This window comes from Sparus aurata, chromosome 20, assembly GCF_900880675.1.
Source record: "Sparus aurata chromosome 20, fSpaAur1.1, whole genome shotgun sequence".
NCBI lineage: Eukaryota > Metazoa > Chordata > Actinopteri > Spariformes > Sparidae > Sparus > Sparus aurata.
This window is the reverse complement of record NC_044206.1, coordinates 23,510,936-23,523,437: the sequence shown is the minus strand read 5'-3', so window position 1 is coordinate 23,523,437 and position 12,502 is coordinate 23,510,936. Positions and strand designations below refer to the sequence as shown.

Sequence of the window (12,502 nt, the reverse complement as noted above, 5' to 3'; positions counted from 1 at the left end):
TAGAATTGTATTATTCGATACTGTAATTAATGGGAATTTTAAAGGATAATTGCTGCATTTTTAAAATCCTCCTCACTGATGATGATTGTCGCATATTTTAATATTCATCTCAGTTTTTGTTGGTTTACGGTGTTTTCATCGTCTCTGATGACGTCATATGTTTCTGTAAATGTGTTTTTTAAAAACAATCAGTGTCCAGTTGTTTTGGACCTGCATCGTTATCGGCGTGTATCGATGATATTGATGAATGAACGCTCTGTGTCCAGCAGGAGACGTAAAGCGGAAGTTCCCACAGAGAGAAAGTGAAAGTGACTGCGGCCTCTGACGCTCATTCATCAGAAGAGATCAGTGACATTTCACCATGTTTCAGCTCCAACATGGAGGACAGAGGGGGATTCTCCTTCACACGTTAGTTCACACGTTACAGCAACATTTTCAGCCTCGGTCAGAACATGAAAACCAGTCACACAGAGTGGACAAACGTGTCTTATGGTAAGATAGGCTTTTATTGTGAAAGTACGGTGATGTAATAAAGATATAAATAAGTATAGAGAGCATAACAAATCAATAAAACACAAATAGAAAGTATATAGGAGCAATTAAAATTAAATTACAACGAAGAAGAGACACCAAACTGATATATTTATATGTGTGTGTGTGTGTGTGTAATAGAAAGATTCAAACACTAAAAAGTTATTACAGAATTTATTGAAATCAACTTAACTTCGCTAATTAACATAAAATACACATACAAGTTTTATTTCTTACATTCTGATTAAACTTAAACTTTATTTTTATTTTCAGAACTTGTGAACTCATAAACATGAGTTCTTTCAACTCGAAGTCTTTTGACTTTAAATGATGAGTTGGATTAATTTAATGAACAGAGTTCAATCAACTCACTGAAATCAGTTATTAAAGAAACCTGATCAGCACATTGACAGACTTCCCAGCATGCACTGTGTCTGAGAGGTGAAACTCTCCTGAGACCTTTTGTTCTTTTATAGTCTGAAGAAAAACGTGTTTGTGAATCTTTAATAATTTAGAGAGAAGTCATGATTCTTTATTTTCACAATAACAAAGAAACTAACATGCTAACAGTGATGAAGAACAGTATTGAATTCAGTCATTTCTTTATCAAACCTTTATATTTATTATATACTCACCATGAGCTGGTTATCATAATGTTTTTGTGCAAATGTTGATCAAAGTCTGAACAACAGGAGCATCTGCTGCTGTTTCCTGTGTGAAAAGAAGAGTTGATTCTTCAGATTACTCAAACTTACTCGTTGTGATCGTCAGTGTCATTGATTCAACTTAATATCTGAAGTTAACTGAAGATGAGTTTTCAAGTTCAGTTAACTTTAAACTGTTTCACACATAAAAGAAAACTTGACAGACGATTTTAAACAAACTATTCAACATAAATCAAGTTAACTTAAATATTTAAGACAACGACTGAACTTTGATGTTTAAGTTGAAACAGCTCAAAATGATTCACAGTGAAGAATTATGTAAATACTCATTTTAATAACTGTGGCAGCTGCAGGTTGTAGGATGTGCTGAACTTTACTGACAGAAATGAAGTCGTCAACTTTTTGGATGAGCCAGAAGAATGTTAAAGGAAAAACAAAGTGAGGAGAGATTACTGATGTACATGATCATATAATACCTGAAATATGCTGTCCAGAGTAATCAATGACAGTCAGCTCACACTGATGTGAGTGTAGCAGAACATGAAACTAAGTTACAACATAAGATTGTAAAGTCATCAGTACAATAGGATCAATAACAATGATAACAATGAGATAATGGTTCCAAATAATAATAGTGATAATAAGATAGTTATTATATTATTATTAGTGTCTTTCTAACCCACAACAGCAAATGACATAATGACAAACATTTAAAACTCAGAGTACTTTTGTCTGTTGCGCCTCCTGTTGTACAGAAGCAGTACTGCATCACTGTGAGTTGTGTAGTACTGCAGTATTTCCAGACAGTAGCAGTACAAAAACATCTCACTTCAGTCAATATGAGTGACAAACTTCATGTACATTAACTTTACAGTTAGTTTGGGATATTTTAGTTCCTCACTTGATTATTTATGTGAATATTTTCAGTCACCACATCACAAAATCTCTAATTCTGAGTGATGTACTTTCACAATACTTCATTTCTAGCATTTTCATCTACTTCACACTCGACTTCACTATCACTCAGAGGGAGAAATTGTACTTCACTTTAGCTACTTTCAAATACATCAAAGAAAACATAATCAACAAATAACATATGATGTGTTATTATAGATGAATAAGATATTCACAAAGCTCACCAGCAGAATAACTGAAAGTATCTCACACTTTACCAGCTGCAGCATTAAAGTGATAATAATTATAATACAGTAATATATCATTCTGAAATTAGTCATTCTGCATAACCTTTCCTTTTTGGTACTTTAAGTGCATTTTAATGTTAATAATGTTGTTATTTTCCTGTTCAGATTGCAGGACTTTCAGTTTGTAACAGAGTATTTCTACCCTGAGGTTTAGTTAGTTAAGTTCTTCTTCCACCAGCGTCGGTATGAATCAGTGAAGCTACAGTCGCCTCTCTGTTTAAACTGTATCTGCTCTAAGAAAACACTTGATTAAGTTTTTCAAATGACACATATTGAAGGACTCTGCCCTGACAGTTTGACAGTTTGACAGTTTCCATCTTGTAGCTTCAGCAGGTGTAAACACTGTAAATACTCATCAGACGTCAGGTGTTACTGCAGAAGTCTGAACGAGGCTCCACGTGTTCCTGCAGGTTGTTTTAATCGGACTCATCAAAGAGAAAATCTGCATCCATCGTGTTTTTGTCACAGGAATTAAAACAATGAACACATTTTTATTTGCGGGAAGAATTTTTATTGACCATGACAAGAAATATAAAAATAAATACAATATTCTTTTGATGAAAATGTGAAAAAATAAGCTTGTTCAACAGCTCAGTAATAAATAAATAAATATGTTAATAAATACATAGATAAATAAATAAATAAATAGATAAATAAATAGATAGATAAATAAATAGATAGATAAATAGTTGAACAGATGGTTAATGTGACAGGTCTCAGTTGGTTCTGGTTGCAGATGTAACCAGCTGGTTTGCTCTCATCAGATGGACTTTGACTTCCCCCCTGATCAGCTCCCAGGCTTCAGCACTGTGGCCCTGCACACAGAAGAATACCATCATGATTAAAACATGATCAATACTGTAGATAGAGCGATCAATAGATAGAAAGATAGATGGAGAAGCTTACCATTCTCTTGAGGAAGTGGCTGGACAGTCTCTGGAAGTACATGTGCAGCTTCTTGTTCTTCTTCTTGTGTCCGTGGCTCCCGATCTAAATGAACACACAGCAGCAGATCAGTCAGAGCAGCCTGATGCACGTCTGTAACTTTTAAATGTCAGAGAACAAGTGAGGTGATGTTGATCCACACTGAGACTCACACAGGAGCGAAGCTCGTCGGCCTGCTGGGTCACAACGTTGACAAAGTTCTCCACTGTGTTCTCCTCCCATGATGCCGAGCTGTGATCCTCCTCAAACAGGACAGACGTCTCATTCAGAACCTGAGCTGTGAAGGCAAGTTTATCCTCAGCCTGGAAGAAGAAGGAGAAGAAGAAGAAGAAGAAGAAGAAGGAGAAGAAGAAGAAGAAGAAGAAGAAGAAGAAGAAGAAAATGATGATGAAGAAGAAGGAGACACTTTTAACAATCACCAGGTTTTCACAGTAAATATCATTTTAAAATTAAATAATAATGAAGCATTTTAATGTTGCACATACTGTAAATGTACAATAACTTACTGGCTACTCAGTTGTGGCAACAATACAGTGATAAATAAAGTTTTGTCTTCTCTGTAGTTTTCTATAGAAGTATAAAAAGTAAAGATGACTTGTTGTGTTTCCATGCAGAGCTGCAGCAGAGGACAGCTGAGGAGGACTTACTGATGCTTTGGACGCCTGGCTGTACAGATGATCAGGGAAGGTGTTCTTCACTTCATCATCCTCAGTGCTGTTAGTGGAGTTATTAGCCTGCAGCGCACACACACACACACACACACACACACACACACACACACACACACACATCTGTGTTAAGGAAACACACAGTAAAGTAAAGTCCTCCAGTGAACATCATCCAGTGACTGTAAACAAAGACTCACCATGGTATCCAGCAGCTCCAGATAGTTTTCACTGTGCTGTCTGAATTTACCATCCGTGATCCATCTGCAGCTGAGCGAGGAGGCTGCACTGTTCACACTGAGAGACAGGCACACCAACAAGATCCTGCTGAGCATCTTCAAACTGATCCAGGTGCTGTTTGTATGGAGCAGACTGGGATGTGTCCTGGTGTTGTGTTGGAGCAGACCTGCAGCGCCTCATTTATACTGTAGCACCTATTTCATTTTCCACACATACACCTGCGGCAACACAACGTGAACTGTGGCTTCAGATGCTCCGCATACCTGCATGACGTCACACGTTTTCGGATTGACAAACAGACATCAGAGCAGAGGTGAAATATCACGACCACATCATGTGGACACAAGATGAAAACTGAGTCTGATGGAGAAACTTTGCTGCCGTGGGAAATCATGATTATGAGATCAAAACGAAAATATGGTAAAAATGTATTTCTTAATAATTCTGATTTTATATCTCATAATCCTGGAGTTTATTTAATAATTATTTATTTTTATTTCATCCAATAATTCTGACTTTTATTTCTCATATCTGATTTGACTCGTTAGAACAAAATGATCATAATTGTCTTTTTTAAAATCGTAACTCTGACTTTCTCAGATTAATGACGTTTTATATCATAATTGTGGATTTTGTCTCGCTATTTTGACTTTTTATAGAACTACTATGAACTTTACGCCCCCGAAATATCGACTTTTATTATTGTTCGATCTCTTTTCAATCATTTTCTTGATTTAATTGGCAGAAACTGACTTCCACATATCAAATAATACCTCAAAAAAGCAGCTCACATCATATTAGAATTGTATTATTCGATACTGTAAATTATGGGAATTTTAAAGGATAATTGCTGCATTTTTAAAATCCTCATCACTGATGATGATTGTTGCATATTTTAATATTCATCTCAGTTTTTGTTGGTTTACGGTGTTTTCATCGTCTCTGATGACGTCATCTGTTTCTGTAAATGTGTTTTTTAAAAACAATCAGTGTCCAGTTGTTTTGGACCTGCATCGTTATCGGCGTGTATCGATGATATTGATGAATGAACGCTCTGTGTCCAGCAGGAGACGTGAAGCGGAAGTTCCCACAGAGAGAAAGTGAAAGTGACTGCGGCCTCTGACGCTCATTCATCAGAAGAGATCAGTGACATTTCACCATGTTTCAGCTCCAACATGGAGGACAGAGGGGGATTCTCCTTCACACGTTAGTTCACACGTTACAGCAACATTTTCAGCCTCGGTCAGAACATGAAAACCAGTCACACAGAGTGGACAAACGCGTCTTATGGTAAGATAGGCTTTTATTGTGAAAGTGCGGTGATGTAATAAAGATATAAATAAGTATAGAGAGCATAACAAATCAATACAACACAAATAGAAAGTATATAGGAGCAATTAAAATCTAATTACAACGAAGAAGAGACACCAAACTGATATATTTAATTTATATGTGTGTGTGTGTGTGTGTGTGTGTGTGTGTGTGTGTGTGTGTGTGTATGTGAAATAGAAAGATTCAAACAATGTAAAAAGTTATTACAGAATTTATTGGAATCAACTTAATGTGGTATTATGCTATAATACTAAGGGATGCTTTTATTTTGAAATAAGGGGGAAGGATGTTGTTATGTTTGTGGGGGCAGATGGGGGGTTGTTCAGGAACACGAGTGGGTTCGGCTGTAAGTAACCGAGTGGCTAATAAAAGACAGACTCCGAATACGTCGTTGTACGAACCTCTTTGTTAGAATAACATGACATGGTGTCAGAAGCGGGCGACTTTTTAAGCGGAGAAAGTGAACAAAAAAGACGGGGAAAGTGTACTGTTTTGGCGGAGAATGGTAGATGAGCCGACAGAGATGGCGCAACCTACACCAACTGCTACATTCACTATACAACCTCCAGAGCCATTCGATTTTGCCAAGCCTCAAGAATGGGAGCGTTGGATTAGGAGATTCGACCGCTTTCGGCTTGCAAGCAACTTAAACGCAACGTCGGAAGAAAACCAGGTGAACACCTTAGTGTATTGCATGGGCGATGAAGCAGAAGATGTACTAAAGGGGCTAACGCTAACTGCAGAGGCCAGGAAGACTTACAAGGATGTCAAGGACGGTTTTGATGCATTTTTTGTGCCTAAAAAGAATATAATATACGAAAGAGCCAAGTTCAATCAGCGTGTGCAACTGCCGGGAGAAACGGTGGATTCCTTCATCACAGCGCTATATGGATTAGCCGAACATTGCAATTATGGACAGTTACAGAGCGAGCTGATTCGCGACAGGTTAGTGGTTGGGCTGAGAAACATCGCTTTGTCAGAAAAGCTACAACTCGACGGGGACCTAACTCTTGAAACTGCAATAGCCAAGACAAGGCAGTCTGAAGAAGTTAGACGACAGCAGTCTGATTTAAGAGGAGAAAATGGCGGTGCCGACAAATGCTCCAATGTTGATGCTGTGCATGCTAAAAGCTACAAAACCTCCAGATTTCCTTCCAAGCCTCAGCCTCAGACACAAACAACAGGCAAATACAAAGCTAATGCACGCCCACAGCACGGTTCAAGAGCCTGCTATAGATGCGGAAAGGTGCCCTCACATGGAAAATTTGAATGCCCTGCTACAGATGCTGTGTGCCACAACTGTGGCAAAAAGGGACATTTGGGGGTGACAAAGTGCAGGGGCCGGGCCAAACAAACTGTATGGTGGCCAGGCCTCAGCAGCCAGCTGAATGACATGGTGCTGAACTGTAGAACCTGCATTCAGGAGAGAAGAAACGTCAAAGAGCCGCTAATACCAACAGAGATGCCAGGCAGGCCGTGGCAAACCTTGGGAGCTGACCTGTTCACGCTCAAAGGCAAGACCTATCTACTAGTTGTAGATTATTACTCAAGGTATGTAGAAATTGCATTGCTGTCACCCACAAGGTCCACAGATGTGGTGTTGCACCTGAAATCCATGTTTTCTCGTCATGGAATTTGTGAGTTCTTTAAAAGTGACAATGGCCCCCAGTTCTCAGGTAGCCACTTTAAAGCCTTTGCAACAGAGTATGGCTTTGTGCACATCACGAGCAGCCCCAAGTTTCCTCAGAGCAATGGGGAGGCAGAGCGCGCGGTGCAGACCGTGAAGAATCTGCTAACAAAGGCATCAGACCCGTATCTTGCATTGCTGGCCTACAGAGCAGCCCCTCTACAAAACGGCTATAGCCCAGCCGAGCTGCTGATGGGGCGCCGTCTCCGTACTACAGTTCCTGCCCTTCCAACCCTGCTGAATCCAGTTCTGCCCGACTACGATGTGCTGGAGGCCAAGGAAAGGGAGAAGAGGAGGAACGACGCGAGATCCTTTGACAAGAGACACAGAGCGAGAAACCTGGAGCCACTCATACCTGGGGAAGATGTGTGGATCACTGATGCACGTGTCCAGGGCACAGTGCTATCTACACACAACACCCCTCGCTCTTATATCATCCAGGGGCCTCAGGGCACGATGAGGAGGAACAGACATCACTTGGTACCACTGCCGACCAACAGCGGGCTAGTCGACGCTGATGAGCCACCAGTGGGAGAAGATTCACCTACACCAAGCCCAGCTCCACCGATGACAACGTCACCCAGTAGAGAGGGCCCCACCACAGAGACTGTGCAGACCAGGTGTGGGAGAGAGGTTAGAAAGCCGCAGAGACTTGATATGTGATTTACTGCGCTCTCTTAAAAAAAAAAAAAAAAAAAAAAAAAAAAAAAAAAAAAAAAAAGAAAGAGAGAGAGTGCAATGTGATTGTGAAATTGTCCCGCTGTACTGTTTACATTTGTCAGACACCTAAGAGTTTACGTTTTGAAAAACACAGCCTGTTAAAGTAAGAGTTCACAGTAAGGTAATGTGTAAGTTATTTTTTTTATTTCTATTTTGCATGCTTGACACAGGGACAGATCAGGGACAGGTCTTCCAGCGAAAGGGCAGAATAAACCCCTTAAGACCTGCAGAGACAAAGGTAGTCCACCCTTTGTTCTCAGAGAAAGGGAGATGTGGTATTATGCTATAATACTAAGGGATGCTTTTATTTTGAAATAAGGGGGAAGGATGTTGTTATGTTTGTGGGGGCAGATGGGGGGTTGTTCAGGAACACGAGTGGGTTCGGCTGTAAGTAACCGAGTGGCTAATAAAAGACAGACTCCGAATACGTCGTTGTACGAACCTCTTTGTTAGAATAACATGACACTTAACTTCGCTAATTAACATAAAATACACATACAAGGTGTATTTCTTAGATCCTGATTAAACTTAAACTTTATATATTTTTATTTTCAGAACTTGTGAACTTATAAACATGAGTTCTTTCAACTCGATGTCTTTTGACTTTAAATGATGAGTTGGATTAATTTAATGAACAGAGTTCAATCAACTCACTGAAATCAGATATTAAAGAAACCTGATCAGCACATTGACAGACTTCCCAGCATGCACTGTGTCTGAGAGGTGAAACTCTCCTGAGACCTTTTGTTCTTTTATAGTCTGAAGAAAAACGTGTTTGTGAATCTTTAATAATTTAGAGAGAAGTCATGATTTTTTATTTTCACAATAACAATGAAACTAACATGCTAACAGTGATAAAGAACTGTACTGAATTCAGTCTTTTCTTTATCAAACCTTTATATTTATTATATACTCACCATGAGCTGGTTATCATAATGTTTTTGTGCAAATGTTGATCAAAGTCTGAACAACAGGAGCATCTGCTGCTGTTTCCTGTGTGAAAAGAAGAGTTGATTCTTCAGATTACTCAAACTTACTCGTTGTGATCGTCAGTGTCATTGATTCAACTTAATATCTGAAGTTAACTGAAGATGAGTTTTCAAGTTCAGTTAACTTTAAACTGTTTCACACAAAAAAGAAAACTTGACAGACGATTTTAAACAAACTATTCAACATAAATCAAGTTAACTCAAATATTTAAGGCAGCAACTGAACTTCCATGTTTAAGTTGAAACAGGTCAAAATGATTCACAGTGAAGAATTATGTAAATACTCATTTTAATAACTGTGGCAGCTGCAGGTTGTAGGATGTGCTGAACTTTACTGACAGAAATGAAGTCGTCAACTTTTTGGATGAGCCAGAAGAATGTTAAAGGAAAAACAAAGTGAGGAGAGATTACTGATGTACATGATCATATAATACCTGAAATATGCTGTCCAGAGTAATCAATGACAGTCAGCTCACACTGATGTGAGTGTAGCAGAACATGAAACTAAGTTACAACATAAGACTGTAAAGTCATCAGTACAATAGAATCAATAACAATGGTAACAATGATAAAATGGCTCCAAATAATAATAATGATAATAGTGATAATGAGATAGTTGCTATATTATTTTTAGTATCTTTCTAACCCACAACAGCAAATGACATAATGAGAAACATTTAAAACTCAGAGTACTTTTGTCTGTTGCGCCTCCTGTTGTACAGAAGCAGTGCTGCATCACTGTGAGTTGTGTAGTACTGCAGTATTTCCAGACAGTAGCAGTACAAAAACATCTCACTTCAGTCAATATGAGTGACAAACTTCATGTACATTAACTTTACAGTTAGTTTGGGATATTTTAGTTCCTCACTTGATTATTTATTCTGTGTTTTTGTGAATATTTTCGGTCACCACATCACAAAATCTCTAATTCTGAGTGATGTACTTTCATAATACTTCATTTCTAGCATTTTCATCTACTTCACACTCTGTTTCACTCAGAGGGAGAAATTATACTTTTTATTTCACCTTAGCTACTTTCAAATACATCAAAGAAAACATAATCAACAAATAACTTATGATGTGTTATTATAGATAATAATATTCACAAAGCTCACCAGCAGTAATAACTGAAAGTATCTCACACTTTACCAGCTGCAGCATTAAAGTTATGATAATTATAATACAGTAATATATCATTCTGAAATTAGTCATTCTGCATAACCTTTCCTTTTTGGTACTTTAAGTGCATTTTAATGTTAATAATGTTGTTATTTTCCTGTTCAGATTGCAGGACTTTCAGTTTGTAACAGAGTATTTCTACCCTGAGGTTTAGTTATTTAAGTTCTTCTTCCACCAGCGTCGGTATGAATCAGTGAAGCTACAGTCGCCTCTCTGTTTAAACTGTATCTGCTCTAAGAAAACACTTGATTAAGTTTTTCAAATGACACATATTGAAGGACTCTGCCCTGACAGTTTGACAGTTTGACAGTTTCCATCTTGTAGCTTCAGCAGGTGTAAACACTGTAAATACTCATCAGACGTCAGGTGTTACTGCAGAAGTCTGAACGAGGCTCCACGTGTTCCTGCAGGTTGTTTAATCGGACTCATCAAAGAGAAAATCTGCATCCATCGTGTTTTTGTCACAGGAATTAAAACAATGAACACATTTTTATTTGCTGGAAGAATTTTTATTGACCATGACAAGAAATATAAAAATAAATACAATATTCTTTTGATGAAAATGTGAAAAAATAAGCTTGTTCAACAGCTCAGTAATAAATAAATAAAAATGTTGATAAATACATATAAATAAATAAATAAATAAATAGATAAATAAATAAATAGTTGAACAGATGGTTAATGTGACAGGTCTCAGTTGGTTCTGGTTGCAGATGTAACCAGCTGGTTTGCTCTCATCAGATGGACTTTGACTTCCCCCCTGATCAGCTCCCAGGCTTCAGCACTGTGGCCCTGCACACAGAAGAATACCATCATGATTAAAACATGATCAATACAGTAGATAGATTGATCAATAGATAGAAAGATCGATGGAGAAGCTTACCATTCTCTGGAGGAAGTGGCTGGACAGTCTCTGGAAGTACATGTGCAGCTTCTTGTTCTTCTTCTTGTGTCCGTGGCTCCCGATCTAAATGAACACACAGCAGCAGATCAGTCAGAGCAGCCTGATGCACGTCTGTCACTTTTAAATGTCAGAGAACAAGTGAGGTGATGTTGATCCACACTGAGACTCACACAGGAGCGAAGCTCGTCGGCCTGCTGGGTCACAACGTTGACAAAGTTCTCCACTGTGTTCTCCTCCCATGATGCCGAGCTGTGATCCTCCTCAAACAGGACAGACGTCTCATTCAGAACCTGAGCTGTGAAGGCAAGTTTATCCTCAGCCTGGAAGAAGAAGGAGAAGAAGAAGAAGAAGAAGAAGGAGAAGAAGAAGAAGAAGAAGAAGAAGAAGAAGAAAATGATGATGATGAAGAAGAAGAAGAAGAAGAAGAAGAAGAAAATGATGATGAAGAAGAGGAAGACACTTTTAACAATCTCCAGGTTTTCAGAGTAAATATCATTTTAAAATTAAATAATAATGAAGCATTTTAATGTTGCACATACTGTAAATGTACACTAATTTACTGGCTACTCATTTGTGGTAACAATACAGTGATAAATAAAGTTTTGTCTTCTCTGTAGTTTTCTATAAAAGTATAAAAAGTAAAGATGACTTGTTGTGTTTCCATGCAGAGCTGTAGCAGAGGACAGCTGAGGAGGACTTACTGATGCTTTGGACGCCTGGCTGTACAGATGATCAGGGAAGGTGTTCTTCACTTCATCATCCTCAGTGCTGTTAGTGGAGTTATTAGCCTGCAGCACACACACACACACACACACACACACACACACACACACACACACACACACACAACACACACACACACACATCTGTGTTTAGGAAACACAGAGTAAAGTAAAGTCCTCCAGTGAACATCATCCAGTGACTGTAAACAAAGACTCACCATGGTATCCAGCAGCTCCAGATAGTTTTCACTGTGCTGTCTGAATTTACCATCCGTGATCCATCTGCAGCTGAGCGAGGAGGCTGCACTGTTCACACTGAGAGACAGGCACACCAACAAGATCCTGCTGAGCATCTTCAAACTGATCCAGGTGCTGTTTGTATGGAGCAGACTGGGATGTGTCCTGGTGTTGTGTTGGAGCAGACCTGCAGCGCCTCATTTATACTGTAGCACCTATTTCATTTTCCACACATACACCTGCGGCAACACAACGTGAACTGTGGCTTCAGATGCTCCGCATACCTGCATGACGTCACACGTTCCGTATTTGACTCGTTAGATCTCCCGCGATAAAACAACAACAAAGGTGAAATATCACGACCACAACATGTGGACACAAGGTGAAAACTGAGTCTGATGGAGAAACTATGCTGCCGTGGGAAATCATGATAATCGGAAATATGATTGAATAACATATTTATCTTTTAATAATTCTGACTAAT

General features: G+C 38.7%; 2 protein-coding genes across 2 annotated transcripts; both read right to left on the bottom strand.

The window, feature by feature from the left end:
* Positions 1-3,096: 3,096 nt before the first annotated feature.
* Positions 3,097-4,576, bottom strand: LOC115571549 (interferon a3-like). The gene is made up of 5 exons (XM_030400997.1): positions 4,209-4,576; positions 3,991-4,077; positions 3,496-3,645; positions 3,305-3,388; positions 3,097-3,213 (listed from the first exon to the last, which is right to left on the bottom strand). Exons 1-5 carry the CDS (start codon positions 4,341-4,343, stop codon positions 3,115-3,117), a joined length of 555 nt encoding a protein of 184 aa, XP_030256857.1. The 5' UTR covers positions 4,344-4,576; the 3' UTR covers positions 3,097-3,114.
* A 6,250-nt stretch (positions 4,577-10,826) lies between these two features.
* Positions 10,827-12,234, bottom strand: LOC115571550 (interferon a3). The gene is made up of 5 exons (XM_030400998.1): positions 12,000-12,234; positions 11,761-11,847; positions 11,230-11,379; positions 11,039-11,122; positions 10,827-10,947 (listed from the first exon to the last, which is right to left on the bottom strand). The coding sequence occupies exons 1-5, from the start codon at positions 12,132-12,134 to the stop codon at positions 10,849-10,851; spliced, it is 555 nt and encodes a 184-aa protein (XP_030256858.1). The 5' UTR covers positions 12,135-12,234; the 3' UTR covers positions 10,827-10,848.
* Between the last annotated feature and the right edge of the window lie 268 nt (positions 12,235-12,502).